The 15,905-nt window shown below is 39.7% G+C and overlaps 1 protein-coding gene across 1 annotated transcript in view; it reads right to left on the reverse strand.

The window, feature by feature from the left end:
- Positions 1 to 15,905, reverse strand: part of DOCK4 (dedicator of cytokinesis 4) — a 397,824-nt gene that overhangs the window by 20,666 nt on the left and 361,253 nt on the right. The window contains exons 36-41 of the mRNA XM_054692564.1: positions 13,580 to 13,728; positions 11,810 to 11,896; positions 9,942 to 10,046; positions 5,998 to 6,139; positions 4,396 to 4,562; positions 1,670 to 1,756 (exon numbers count right to left, since the gene is read on the reverse strand). Coding sequence (XP_054548539.1) covers positions 1,670 to 1,756; positions 4,396 to 4,562; positions 5,998 to 6,139; positions 9,942 to 10,046; positions 11,810 to 11,896; positions 13,580 to 13,728 — 737 coding nt within the window. The remainder of the gene's footprint in view (positions 1 to 1,669; positions 1,757 to 4,395; positions 4,563 to 5,997; positions 6,140 to 9,941; positions 10,047 to 11,809; positions 11,897 to 13,579; positions 13,729 to 15,905) is intronic.

Here is a 15,905-nt window from a genome sequence, read left to right on the forward strand (position 1 = left end):
GTAACTTTAATAGAAGGTAGCGACACTCCAGGCAGTGGGAACAATAAAAAAATATAAGGTTGGTAGGAGTGGGCTGTGTTCAGGGAACAAAGTTGCCCAGTTTGATTTGTTCCGCTTGACAGAATAGAAGATTACATATTCTAATACATTAGGCAGCTGATGTTCGAAAGGTGGTGTTTAACAATGCTCCTTTAATCATTATCAGCATGCTACTTTTTATTAGTGTAGTGTATGTGTGCATGTGATATTTTGAAATGAGACTTCACAGAATTTAACACTCTGGGTAGTAAGTAGCTGAAAAGGCTCTCTGAATCATTAATGCAGGTTGGATGACTAAGAACATTCTGTGGGTTGGGCCCATGCCATAGAGCAGGAAGAATAACAATAAGACATTCTGAGCACTAACTTTAGCTGGCTCTCCTCTTCCACGGAAGGCACAAGGGTACACCACGTATGCACCCAGCTTTAGGGACCCTTCACTAAGAATGTACAGAAATACAGCTGCACTGATGCAACCGAAGGAACTGAGCTCAATTTGTTTGGGGAGCTGTACAAATTGTTAGCACTTCAAAAGGAAGTACCATTAAATGAACATAGATGTTTCAATATTTAGAGAGATTTTAGGTAGGACAAGCCATTCTTGGAAGAGAACTTATACAGGAACTGCTCTTACTTAATCATTGACAGAGTGGGCTTGTTACCCAAAGAAGGAAGGAGTTAAATTATACTTTCACAATTGGCACATTTTCTCTCAGATAGAGGACTACAATTACCAAAGGGCTGGCCCCAGCCATAATAATACACCCAGGGAGGGAGAAGTGGGGGTGGGGGGGGCGAGACTGATAGGATGCTGGTGCTGTCAGCTTGAAGAGCAGCATAAGCTGCAGGGCAGTGTCTCACCAGGATGTGGCTGCCTGCAACACTGCTCTCCCTGTTCCATACAACTGAGGGCTAAATATGGGGGCATGTTTTATAACCCAAATGGTTCTGGAGTGCTGTGACTTTCAGGTTCTTTAATGATAACCATTGATCTCCAGATGATGCTCATGCGACCTTAGCAAGACGAACACACCAGCATCCCTTCTGGAGTGCACAGGACAGGTGGACGTACCGTGTCAGATACCGCGCTGGCCTTATCTTTCTTATGAGGGAACCAAGTGAGAAGAGACGAACATAACTATCCTGGGAGTCAGAAGAATCTATCCTTTACCCATAGCTTGCTATGTGACACCTGGCACAGGCTTTAACTTCTTGTTGAAACTTGTGGAAATAGGTATAAGAATACATACCTCATAGCTCTGATATGTGATTAAAAAAGGTAATGTCAATAACCTTGGCACTGGCCCAGAGCATAGTATGCACTGCAGGTCACAGAACTGAGGACTAAGAGACCTCAGCTAGAATGGCAGTTCCCGTAATTCAAGGGCCTGAGCTGTTTAAATGCCACAGTTGTAATTTAAATGCCACAGTTGTTACCCTGGCTGGACCAGGATAACAGCACTATCTCCCTTCAAGCCTTGGTGATAGTGTTCACTAGGACAAACATTAACTAACTTACTGCAAGTGCTTATAGGCACGTCAGGCCAAAAGCCGAAGCGATTGCATACAGCATGACTCCAAGTGAGCAACTGTGATGAGAAATTACTGGAGAAGAAGCTGTGATACTCACCACTTCACGCTTCTCCACTTCAAACCAGCGGGAAATGCCAGGTAAACTCTGCACCAAGTATAAGGATGTTCGCTCCACCCAGAGACTCTACAAAACACAAAACAAGTAAGTCCCCAAACCGCCCTTCTTTCTAGGTACTGAGCTAAGACTCAGGTTCATCATTTGGTTTACTCTAGTTTTGCCTATTCCGGTCGGGTTTTCTGTAGTATTCAGTCTCGCGCGTCTGCAGGCCTTCTCTTTCATGAAGCATCACAGTGACTGATCACTGGCGCTTCTGTGAGCAGCTCTATGTAGCTGTGTGGATAGCACCTGAGGCAGGTTTTTGTACAGAATGAGTGACCTATTTTAGACAGCAAGATAAAAAGTCCAAAAGCAGGCTATCATTTACTTTCTAACTTACACTGTCATTACTTGTCAGGGTCCACCCATTTTTGTCTGGGTAACAGAAGGGGCAACAGTATCAGCTACTCAACACAGGACTAGAATAACAGAATCCTGAAGGAGGAAAGAACCTGAGGAATCATTAATTTGATCTTCCTATTTTAAAGATGAAGATCAGAGGCAGTGTGACCAGATCAAAGCTTTATTCTAATTACCCCCAATGCCAGCAGTAAATTCCCCCCACCTGTCTTCCCATGCAATATCCACTGTCCATGTTTTCTTGTTCCCATTTGAGCTGCTCTAATCCAGGGAGATCTATGTTTTATAGCCAGGGTTCCCTGCAGCCGGAACTCCCATGACACATGAACCCACGCTGCTTTTGCTAGGAGCTGCTGTTGATAATGAGTTTCTCTTTTGTCAACCAGATCTGTGTGATTTAACCAAAGTCTATTTCTAAGAGGACAATAAACTTGTAAAATTCCTGAAATAGTGCCACTTTTCAACCACAACAAAGAATGAAAAGATGTCTTTGTGCCACCCAAGATAAATGGAAATGAACAAGGCAGAGAGCCCTAGTGACAGGAGCTCGACACATCCTGGTGGTGCCAGGAAGGCAGGAGCTCCAAGGGGCTCAGCGCTCAGGTAGGCACGTGCCAGGTGCTGAGGGAGACATGGGAGGAAGCAGGCATGCACGGCATCCTGTGGGAGGAGGACAGCACTCCTCAGAGGAGGAGACATGTGAGTGGAATTTTGAAGAGTAGGAGTTTGCCAGGCGGAGAGTGGGGGAAGCACTGCAGGAAGCAGGAAGCAGCAGGCGCTGAGACACTGAGCGGCTGTGCAAGGGCACCACAAGGGATGGAGAGACAAGTTTGGTGTGGTTGGGACTGAGAGGGAGGATGGCTGGGTGGGCAAGACTTCTGGAGGGGCAATTTGGAGCCAGATGTCGAAGGCTGTGAGCAAAGGAATAAGCAGCCAGATTTATTTTTCTTGGGGTGGGTGAGGAAGAGTCATGCTACCACTGATAAATATTTACAGTCATGACTGTGGAAATGTAGTACAGCAGAAAAAGTGGCTGAGAAGGTATCAGGAGGTGTGAGTTCTAGTGCTGGGAATGTGACTCTGAGCGAGTGCGCTGTCTGCCTACAGTGAGTCTTTGACCTCCTATTCACAGGGAGCAGCTGCAATGAAAACAGTACCATAGACTGAACAGTACCAGAAACTAATGACCTCTGATTGGTCTTGGAGGGCAAACAGAAAAATGTAAGTCCTCAAAATGACTAGAAAATGATATTGGATATTTTTAAACAACAACTCAGTGCTGCTTTTCCAATAGTCTTCCGGCTTGGATATGTAACCATCAAACCTCCTCACACAATGGACTGCTCTTTGTTCGGTGCCATCAACACTGCAAAACTAGCAGGGATTCCCCTTTTCATCACTAAGCTGTGAGCATTTCCTGGAGTTACAGCTAGGAGCACTGGGAGCTGACACTGAGGCAGAGGTGACCAGGTAGAGGATATTAGGTCATTGCGACTGATAGTGTTAGGAGGAGGCGTCCAGCTTCAGCGGACACCACCCATGATGAAAGCTGCCAAGCCCATTTGCCCCCAGTAAAAGTTCATTTTGCAATCTTTGTTTAGTGGGGTGGAATACTGACTACCTGGGGCTCGATCTGTTCTATGTTTCTGCTGTCAAGGAAAGATTCTAATTTATCCTTGGGACGCTCTTGCTTCTTTTTCTCCTTTCTCTCAATGAGGCTGTGAGAAATCTTATCTCTTTCCTGCTGAGGAGCCTCTGAATTTGCAAGACACTCAGGACATGCAAACCATACATGGTTGGCTTTTATTCTGGGTCTTCTCAGAATTCTTACTCACACACCGTTCTTGCAAGAATAAGCAGCAGAAGACAGCAAAGAACTTAAGAACTACATCAGAATCTATCCAACTATTCTCTGAAATCCTCTTTTTCCTTCATTAAATATTGTTCATTCATTGAATTCTACAGTATCTGAGAATAAATATCCTGGCATTCCCGCAATTAGGTCAATATGAGTGAGATCTCAAAGACTGATCTCAGGACCCCTGGCATTAGAGTTGTTACAAAAAAGTTCATTTCAGGTTTTTTCCTCAGCTGTACTTAATCAGAATTTCTGAGCTGGAGGGATGGAAATCTGCTGGGTTAGAAAGCACCCCATGTCACCCTGATACACAGCAGTGTGAGAACTACCAAACTAAATGATTTCCTGTCCCTCTGGTTCTGTAAAATGACTCTATTTTAAATAAGTATTTACTGAGGAACTCACAGTCTATCTGAGGAAAGAAAATATAATAAAAACAGCACAGTACCTTGAATTCATTTTCTTTATCTTTAGTGCCTTTGTGAAATGGTCTGTCGTAGCGGAATTTCCAGATATGATTTACTTTATAGAAGCTTTTGATGTTGTCTGGAACACCCTCTCTCTGCAGAACCTCCTGGCTCTCTGGAATAGGTGTCACGGCATAGATCTGCAAGTCTGGGATCAAAGAGTCAAGGAGGAAACCCTATTTGGCAAACTCAATGGCAATCTAGCTCAAGTGGTGCTGCGGCAGGGAAAAGAAGCTGCATAACCATCAGGTGTCTCCATTTGGTCAAAGTCATTAAAAAATAGACAAGAAGGTACCAGGAACTAGATTTGCAGAAACTCATTCCTCAAATTAAAGAATTGGAACTAGTTTTAGGTAGGTAATCTAAAAACATTTTATCAGTTTGAAATTTCTATGACCTAAGAATTCATTTGACATTGAATTTGACATTGACTTTTCTGTGGATGGGGTAGGGTGGGAATGGGCTCTTAGATACTCATATTATATGACTTTGAGTTTTTATATCTAATCCATAGTCCATTCACAAGGCACTCTTTAGTCCATGCATAGCCCTTTTTAAAATTATTTGTTTTTTAAAAAAGTGTATGAATAGATCTATGCAACGCTGACCAAAGAGAGAAGCTAGTATTGACAGTGACTTCTATTCACCTGTGTAATATTCCTTATCTGCAACCCTCCCACACTTGTGGTATCCATTCTCCCAAATCTTGTACTGGTAAGAGTATTTAGTTGTAGTTGATACTGTATGAACTACATATACTACATAGTTGTGTATTTACTCTTCTCATTCAAAGAAGGTTTTCTCTCAAGTACATTTTGTATATTTAACTCTTCTCACTCAAGAAGGACAGCAAAATATTTTTCCTTACATAATGGCTTGATTCTGTGGCACTTCAGCTTCTACTTTGAAATGGTATCCATAATTGTTAGTGGGAGTTTCCAGTCTTTAAGACCACCAGTTTCAGAAAGAGAGCGAGGGATTCTGAAAGAAGTTCTGGAATGGATTTACTTTCTATATAGTGAGTATGTAATTGCAGTTGAGTTGTTCATGTAAGACAGTGGGGGTATCAAGTATATGGACAGCAATTACGACAGGTGGTCCAGGATGCCATGGCTTAGAAGCCTGAAAAGATACCAGTACCTCTTTCTCTTCCCTTCATTCCAGAATAAAATTGTCAAGAGAACAGGGGGTGAGCAATATGTGCCAGTAAACATAATGCTGTCGCTTCCTTGCATTGAACTTGTTTCCATAGGATATATCAGAGGAAAAGTATTCTAAGGGAAATCACTAAAAAGAGCATTTTTCAGGACTGAGCTACAGAAAAGTCTTAAATGAAAAGAAAAAAAAATCTTTAATGGAATTTTTAAAGGTTTTCTTTTCAACTGGCACTGTGATAACTAATAGAACAATTTTGTTCAGAAGCTAATGCTGAGCTAAGCTAAAATTAAGGTGATGAGAAAGAGGGAGAGTAAGAACATGGTGATTGAAAAGGGGTCACTGGCTGAACCATCTTGCATGAAAATGCTCTACAGGCTCATGGCCAGCTTGAGCTCACGGGAGCCAGTTCTGTGAGGTGTGGATACACTGAGCTTCCGCCTGGAAGATGGTCTCATCAGGCTGGTTGGCATGCTGCATGGCGATGGCATGGGGGAACTCGTTCAGCATCCTCTGCTGGAAGGCCTCCAGTCTCTCATAGTCATGCCCTCGACACACAAACTCCTTATTCTGGGGGAGAGATAAAACAAATTAGGACCATATAACTGAGTACATTGATTCCAGAGAGAGAAATAAAAATTATGACACTGGCATATGCCCACCACCCTCATTAACAGACTAAAAACAAACACACATACAGAAAGTCTGAAAAAGTTGCCCAAATATCACAAATTCAGGGCAAAGATCATTAGTTTCACTTTCTGTTGCTTCTAATTTTTTTAAGTTATAAAAACACAAATTTCAAAATTTATTTGTGAAAAAGTATTTTTTTTTTAATTGGATAACATTGCTTTTAGCAAGCCCCGGATTCGTGTCTCACTTTTCAAATGTACAATTGCATTACTTTTGGTATATTTACAGTTATGCAACTATCAGTACTATTTCAGAATATTTCAGAAACCCATACACATTAAGAATTACACCCCTCTCCCTCTCCCTGCAGCCCTTGGCAACTTATCTACTATCTGTTTTATAGATTTGCCTATTCTGTGCATTTCACATAAATGGAACTCTACAACAACATGTGGCCTTTTTTCCTTCTACTTGGCTTCTTTTATTTAACATAATGTCCTCAAATTTGATCCATTCTCAGCATACATTATTACTTCATTCCTTTTTTATGGCTGACTAGTCCCTTGTGGAGCTATGCCATATTTTCCTTGTTCATCAGTTGATAGACATTTTGGGCTTTTCCAATTTTGACTATTATGAATAATGCTGCAATGTATACAGGTTTCTGTGTGGACATATATTTTCAGTTCTCTTTGGTATATACTTAGGCATGAAACTGGGTGGTTAGAGCTCTTGGTACATAAAAAAATTATCATCTTTTCTTAAAAAGGGAATACATACCTATAATTTAAAAATTCCAAAATAAAATACTAGATTTAAAAAGATAGATGTATCTCTGTGTTCACAGCAGCATTATTTACAATAGTCAAGACATGGAAATAACCTAAGTGCCTAGTGACGGGTGACTGGATAAAAAAGTTGTGGTATAGATACTCAATGGAGTATCTACTACTTAACTACTTGGTGGTTAAAAAAGAGAAAATTTTCCTTTTAGTGACAATATGGATAACACTTGAAGTGATTAGTCTAAATAAGTCAGAAAGTAAGAGAGAATTACTGGATGGTTTCTTCATATCTGGAAAATAAATAACCAAAGCAAACAAACTAATAGATTACAACAAAAGTAACTCAAACTCTGAAAAAATAAGGCGGTAACCAGAGAAGAAGTGGAACAGGATGGAGGATTGGGCATAGTGGACCAATTTCATAGTGTGATGACACTAGAACTGAAGTGGGTGAGGTGGGTAAGGTGAGGTTTATGCATGTAGGGGTGTGAAGCTATATCCTTAAAATTGATTTAGTATTGTAAATTAGTGGTAAATAAAAATTTTATTTAAAAATATTCGAAATAGTAGAGGGTATAAAACAGAAAGTGAATCTCTTTTCCATCCTTGACCTCGGTCATTCTCCCAGAGGAATCATTGCTCAGAGATAGTTTATGCATATAAAACACTATTAACAGGCTACTCATTGTCTAGGGGGAAAAAAATATACTTTGGTGATACAGTTCTATAATTATTCATTTGAGTTTTAAAAATTATCTTGAACTTGATCATACAATAAAAGGAAAAGTTTAATGTTGCTCTTTGTTTTTAAATCGAAGAACAGATCAGAATTTCATTTCCTACAAAAAGGTTTATCTAGCCCCATGCACTGAAGGGTGCAGTGCCCTTTACAGACCAATAGAGGGTAACCCTACCCTTTCATTTTGAAGGGAATGCTGTTTTTGAGACTCAGGATACAGAGCTTGATTTATTCTAATAGATATTTTAACAAAATTTATATCACTAGCCAATAAAACTTTCTAATGTTTTAAATTCCCATTAAAATTATGGCTCCTAAACTATTTTTAACTTTACACATTTAATTAATTGCATATGCCAGATTGCTGTCTAGGGACCCTCACATTTCAATTGCTAGCTGAACTTACAATTTAATCAGGGTTACATTATGACTTTTGTGGGCCCCTTCCTCCATAGAAAGATATTAAAAATCATATTATATGACTGATTGGATATAATGACAAATTTCAGTGTTATCTAACATATATGATATAGCGTACTTTACAACATTTTCTTTAACCTGAAAGTTTACTCTTCTGATTTTTAAGATAAACTAAAACAGCTTGGTAGGTCATCTAAATTATTATTGTCTCAACACTGTATGTTGTGTATGATGTATCAATTAGTGCCTAGGATGCTGCAGAAGAAACATAACTTCTTTGCATGATTTGGAGTGATCAGAGGCAGGGGCTGTGCTGCGGCCAAGTTTTTTCTTGGCCCTCCTGTGAGGTCTCCTGTCCTCTGCACAGTTGTGTACCCACAACTGTAAACATCCTTACTCTACTAGGAAGCTGGGGCCTCTGCACAGGGATGCTGATGCCAGCATGTCCACTTACGTCTTTAAACTCAGCAAATGTTCTGAGTTTGCCACTGCTTTTGAGAAACAAGTTTTCCCACCCTTAGGCAGATCTGTTTGCAGAGTCAACTTTGTGACCATGCACATCATCATGTGCTTCTGTTTGTAACACACACAAGGAAATTTTCCTTATGTATGTGCACCCAAATACACAGATATTTTAGTCAAAGACAGTATCGACATGTCTTTGAGTGCTTGTCCCGTATAATATTAAAATGAATCTTTTGTCTACGGTGTTTGGATATTCTGGGATAAATACATATGTGTATATCATTTTATATTTATAATTATTTATTATAAATGTATTGTTTATAATATATGTATTACTAATACATATAACTTTCATTCTGAAAGGCAGATAAGTTAATGATTTGTAAATAAAGAATGAAGTCAAATCTTCCCCACTTCCTTTCCCCTTCTATCTAGTCATATGTACTGACAGTAAAGCAAGATTCAGGGCCACACCAATACCAACATAATTGTATACTGAGATAGAAAGTTTGAAATGAGTTCGCTCAATTTTGCAAATTATCCCAGATACTGCTTAGGTTGCTTGGGAAGGTACATTTCTTCTCCTAACCAATTTTTTTATACAAGTAAGATGTTACATATTGAAATGGTCAATAAAAATTCAAGCATATAAACTATCTGGAACAACGTGCAACTGGTAAGAATGAAGCAAAATATTTCATTATCCAGTAGGTGCCTTAGAATGTCTGGACAATTTCCTTTGTAGAGTAGTTTATGCTAGCAATAAACTGGATCCCTTGTTCACAGAGTTATCAACCAGACCAAACAACATTCTCTATATGATTCTGGAGGTAGGATTTTCACACGATGTGAAACTGTGACATTTTCCCACAGCCCACAAATCCTAGCCCCTGAGTGCCTATCATTTTTCTCATTTTTCTCTAATGCTAACACTATGCAAAATGCAGACTGAACAGAATAATGAGTATCAGGCACACAAGGAAAACAACTATAATGACCAAAAATTGCTCAAAAGGCATAGAATACTTAGAAACTTAGGAAGAAAAATCAAAAAGGTGGTTAGATATCTTGAGGAATTATTCTAAAGAAGGTGTTCTACATTGGTGTGGTGTTGCAACTAAAACAGCACACGGGCTGTAGTTTGCTAACCCCTGCTTTAAAGGATCAGGTGTATAATTACATGTTCTCACCAAAGAAAATGATTCCAACACATAGTCTCAAAGAAAATCTCATGAGGCTATTACCTGTCTTAAAACGTTAACATGTCATTAATATCTTGTTTTTCTTGATATTAGAGGTATGAAAGCAAATTAAATAATAAATTACTTACTCTTAAGAAAAATGGAAATTTTTTCCCATAAAACCCAACTCTGAAGAACTCTGGTTCGAGACGTTGCTGGTCCATGATTTTGTCATACAAAGAGGCTTCCATCATCTAGTAAAGCACAGGAGAAATTCTAAGCATTTGATCTCATCCTTTGGTGCTATCAATTTATTGAAGAGGATATTTTTTCTAAATAATGTTTTTCTATTTAATTCCGTTTTCAGAAAAGAAGGTTTGACTTCCTTTCGATGCTTTAAGGCAGGGATCAGCAAACTTATTCTGTAAATGGCCAGAACATACATATTTTTGGCTTTGCAGACCACATGGTCTCTATCACAATTATTTAGCTCTGCGGGACACATGGGCTGTAGTTTGCTAACCCCTGCTTTAAAGGATCAAGTGTATAATTACATGTTCTCACCAAAGAAAATGATTCTAACACACACAGTCTACTGAAGACATCTTTTCTTCATGGCTCAGTAAAAATTAACATGAACCATTAGGAGCAAAACCTTTCTGGATAATCCTAGTGCCAAATGCACTCTCACTTGTGGACATGCTTCTACCTTGAACATGGTAATTCAGGGCATCTGAGAAGTGCAACTTTGTATTGGCTTTAGGGATAAGACAACAAACCAAATGAAAGGAGCTCCTGGCTATCAGGGCTGAAAGCTCTTAAGTGTGTCTTTGACAGTGTTGGAACTATGAAGCACATAAAGCTTATGGTTTCCCATTCATGCTATTATTATCCCTAGGGTTTCTAGAGAAAGACTAATATTGCACTTGAAAACTTCCCCCCTCCCCCACCCTCAGTAATAGCCCCCAAAAGAGCAGTTGGCATGAAGTGTAATGCTTTGGGTTTATAAAAATCTTAGTGGCTATGGCACCCAAGGGTTCTCTCGGGTAAACATTGTAACCTTCATTCTGTTGTAGGGACAGGATGCCAAGGGAAGCACAGCAATATTCTTACATAAAACGGCAGAGCCTGCCAGAGTCAGCATGATGGACTGAAGTCAAAGCAAGGTTTTTTCTCTTTAGTTTTCAAGCTAGGAGAGATGGTGATGAACTGCTGACATGAGACACTGTGCCAAAAGTAGTGGGCCAGTCCGTTGCTTTGGGGACAAGGGCTTTTACGAGCTGTTCAGATTTAGGATATCATCTCATAAATTGCTACCTCAGTATTTAAAGGCAACATCATAACCTTTTTTTTAATACATAAAAATGAATGATCCTATTTTAGAAACTCTGAAGAGATTAAGAATTGTAAAATGACACAAAATGTTCATGACTCTAAAGAATCAGGATTTGTTTGAATCTGAAAGAGAAGAACATATACACACATTTGGTTTGGGAACAAGTTAGCACCCTTGAGCTGGGTCCTAAGATCTTGGTTTAGTTCAAGCAAATAAAAACATTTCTAAAGCAAATGAGATTTGACACCTATAGAATATGGTCCCCAAATATTTATGAGTACATGAGTCAGTCATTTCTACTATTTTGCTGTGCAGATTCTGGCAGTAAGAATGGCCTGCTGAGACAGAGATCTATCCACAAGCAAGGAGCTCTTCAAACATTAAGGAGATGTTCAACAACAAATGGTAGTTTTAAGCCAAGATCAGACAGTGTATTTCAGATGTGGTGTTTAGAGTAGCTCCAGAGCTCACTTTTTGTATATTAATCAATGTATCACAATGATCAATTTGCTATTTTTCTAAACAAGTGCCTGAGTATACTTCAGAGGGATGATTTATCTGAAAGAGGGTTTATACACAATACCTTAAGATGTTCATAAAGTCAATTTTCATAAAACCAAACCAGAAAGCTATTTAAAACAGGATGCCATAGTATCATTAGAATGGATCTGGGTAACTTACCCTCATTTTGCTCAGGTTTCTGTAGTCATAGTAACTCTCGTACTGCTCTGCAATCTTCCGGCACAAGATGATGCCATTCTCCCAACACTGTGGACAAATGAATGGCATAAATGTAAAGATGCCCAAAGGTTTACTTATTTCCACCTAGAGGTTACGATGCGGAAGCTTTCAGAATCATCAAGCCTCATACCTTAATCTTTATAACCTACCTCTAATACTACCATTGCAACTGTAAGCATGAAAAACAGCATGCAATTACTATGTAAATCGTTAAAACTCTAAGTTGGAAACATAATCTACCATTAATATAGCCATTAACATATGGTGCAGAAACAACACTTTCTGGTGTCATTTCAGAATCATCATCTTGAAATAACTATAATTCCACAAAGGCCAAGTAGATGAATAAACAGGCCCTCAGAGCTGAGGGGGGAATTATCACTGACCCCTAAGGCCCAATTATGCACAACTGGAATGCTGGGCCCCTTGTTTGACTCAATTGCACTTGGAAATGGTGCGAGTCTAACCCAGCTGGATACTCTCAGCAGAAATGCAAAAGTTCTTTGATCAAGCACAGATTTGATCACACTTTTCTACAAAGGGCTGGACAGTAAACAGTGTCAGTTTCATGGCCCACATGGTCTTTGTCACTCAACTGAACGCTGCCATTGAAGCCCAAGAGCAGTAATAGATCTGAATGAGCTTAGCTGGGCTGTAGTAACAGTTGGATTTATGGATGCTGAAATGTGAATTTCATGGGATTTTTACAAATCAAAATTCTTTTCATTTCTTTCAACTATTTAGCAATATAAAGGCAATTCTTAGACTATGGGCTTCACAGAAACAGGCAGTGAGTCATTTGACCTACAAGCTATAGTGTGCAACCGACAATCTGGCACAAACTTCTGCGAATGGGCCAATATATGCAGCCAGATATTTTCAGTAGCATATTCAACGGTGGAAACTTTATAGCAGGAGGACCCAAAAGCATTTTCTTGCTATGAATGCAATGATGTCAGTGTAGTTAGATAAATAATAAAGGAGGGTAGGAAAGAAGCAATTTCCTTTTATCAGATTTTTAGATGCAGCCATTATAGTTTGTAGAAGAATGACAGCCAATGGTTGTCTTATAATTTTCCACTTGACCTTGGCAATTTGGAAGGTATATTTAAATCTAAGACACATCACCAAAGCATGCAAGTGTTCAGATCAACTAAATTATTAGTTCACTCTTTTTGGAACCTCATAGCATCTCTAAGTATATGATGAGATGCCATAAAATTCTTGTAAATTTTATTATTTAAAAAAATTGAACATTGCATTACAACATTATATAAGTTTCAGGTGTGCAATTCTCTAAGAAAATTCAGTCACATTTATTTTTGCCTTATAAGAAAGTAGAATGGAGCAGAATGCATGTGAATCTGGGGAGGTGATTAAGTATTGATAATGTTTTTTTCTGAGAATAAAACACCTGGATGTCAAATCTTCTAGATCAGTGTTTCTCAAAGTGTGATCCAAGGTTCATACACATTAGAATGTTCTGGAGTCCTCATTGGAATCACAGAAGCCTTCAGGCCAGATCTACTTATTTAGAATGTCTAGAAGCAGGGCCTTGGAAGCTGCACTGCACATCTTGGGTGTTTTTAATTAGTATTGAAGTCTGAGGTCTCCTGTTTGAAGAGGTGGACATCAATTAACTAGGAAAAAATAAATAAATGGAAATGTAACACCTAGGGGATCACCTGGGAAAGACTACTGCTGACTTACTTTGCCTCGGTCAAAGTTCTGGATGATGGCAAGGTGCAGGTGCTCCTTGCGCTGCCATTCTGTCTGCATGGGGTAGGTCAGGAACTCGCGGAGGGGCCGGTCAGACCATTCTAGCAGCTCATCATATAACAGGAGGGTATACGCAGCCTCTGAAAGTCCAGTGGAAAGGCAATGATTGAGACGGGTGTGCTGTGTGATCTGAACCTCCCGCCCTCTCCGCCCAGTTGTCTCTCAACATCTTCAATAACAGCCTCTGAAGTCATTACACATTTGATGCAATTGGAATTTCTTGGGGGAACATAATAAAGGGGTGATTCTGTACACACATGGTGTGTACAGAATGGTGACCTGTACCTTAAGGACAGTTGATGGACATGTAGTGTAGTTAATACTTGCCATTTGGCAGGCTTCCTCTTTATATGAACCATAAATATGGTCAGACTGATTAAGAATAGGGATCAGAATTCAGAGTCATTGATGAAGGACTGTCCTAATTTCCTCTCTAATCATAATAACCAATTCATTTACAAACTTGAATAAGATGGACAAAGCCTTGTGTTATGAATCTATTTAACAATTGTATATGCATATCAAAAAACATAATAGCAGCTTCTAACATAATTATCAACAAGTGGAATTCTTTTCCTTCATTTATTTGCCTTAAGGGAAACCACACATAAAGCTCCCAAGTAGTACTCTGTCCCAGTACTCAGCCATCTCAATGTGTAAAATACAGTTGTAATAAGAAAGGTCTGAGCCCCTATTAACTTTTTTCTTGCCTCTTAATGATAGAAGTCTGATGAGGTATAGGTCCTGACCTTCCTTCTTTTCAATTACCTGTGGTGAGCTCAGTCTCCTGGTTTCAACAACAGCTACAAAAGCTTTTCCTAACCCACCAGCTGGTCTCTAATCCCTCTTCATTCAGTTTGTGCACTGATCATGTTTTCCCCCTGATTAAAACCAGCCATGACTCTCAGTAGCTAACAGAAGAAACTCAGGCTTCCTAAAGTGACAAAGACAGTTGCCCAGGATCTGGTTCCTATCAGTCTCTCACTCACAGTCCTATCAGTCTCTCATTGTCCTTCCACAGCTAAGAAGGAGCTCACCAGTGTCTGTCCAAAAAGGCTCCAGCACCCATAGTTGGAGCCTTTTGACCCCATCATCAGTCTTTGATGAATGAAACAAAATGCATCCTGATCTAGGGGCAAACAGGTACAAGGAAGAGGGGTTGTGGAGGCACCTTGCTGCAAGGGCTGTGACCAACCCTTTTCCTTGTGGAGATTGAATATAAGATGGACAGAGAGTTGATTAGCTGGTGGATACAGAAACTGAGCTGAATCACCACCCTGTAGGTTGCTATGGAAAACTGCTTTTGATAGGACGAGATGATAATGTTAACTAGATTATCAGATCTGTGCTGTATTTTGAATAGTCTTCAAGTTTTCACTGAGACTTCCTGAGATGATTTCCTGATCTTTTAATTTCCCACATATCCTTAAAATAACTGCCAAGTATCTAAGAAAACCCCCTGCCTGCCTGTTCCTCTGTCCACACTCAGCTCTCGCCATCTGAACAAATGCGGTTCTCCTCACACACTGGTGGTGTTCACACCCTGTTGCCTCAAGCCTTTTCCACTTCGCTGCAGAATAACTCCTACTTTCTCTTGATGACTACTCAGGAATTGTCACCTTGGTCTCTTAGTTTTCTTTTGCATCTCCCATAACATCTGAGCACTCAAAAATATCCTTGAGACTACCTCAGCATTTAACATGATAAGGATGGGGAGGTAAGAGGGAAGCTACTGCCATCACTGAAGACTGAAGCTCCCACAGGAGTGACTTAAAGGATGCTGAAGGTCAAGTTAAAGAAACAGAAAGTAGAATGGCGGTTGTCAGGACATGGGAGGAAGATAAGGGGAAGCTGTTGTTTAAGTGAGTTAGAGTTTCAGTCTGGGAAAAGTTCTGGAAATGGATGGTGGTGGTGGCCTTCCAGGACTGGGGCCATGCTTCATGCCACTGACCTACACACTACAAAATGGTCAGATGGTAAATTATATATACTTTGCTACAATAACATTTTTTAATTGGAGGGCAATGAAAGGTTTCAAGTTTCCAAACTGCTTTCTAAATCATGCTTGTTCTGGGAAGGTCCAGAGGTTAGCTGGAGGGTCAGATGTGGGTGAATTGCTCTGGAAAATTGAGAGAAAACAAGTAGGTACAGGAAGACCATTAGAAAAAGCTGACAAATGACTGAATGGTGACATGGGAAGGGGTGGACAAAGTACACCTGTTTTAGAATTTGCTTGGGGAAAATGATGGTGTATATC

This window comes from Talpa occidentalis, unplaced genomic scaffold, assembly GCF_014898055.3.
Source record: "Talpa occidentalis isolate TD23 unplaced genomic scaffold, MPIMG_talOcc4v2.1, whole genome shotgun sequence".
NCBI classification, from domain to species: Eukaryota; Metazoa; Chordata; class Mammalia; order Eulipotyphla; family Talpidae; genus Talpa; species Talpa occidentalis.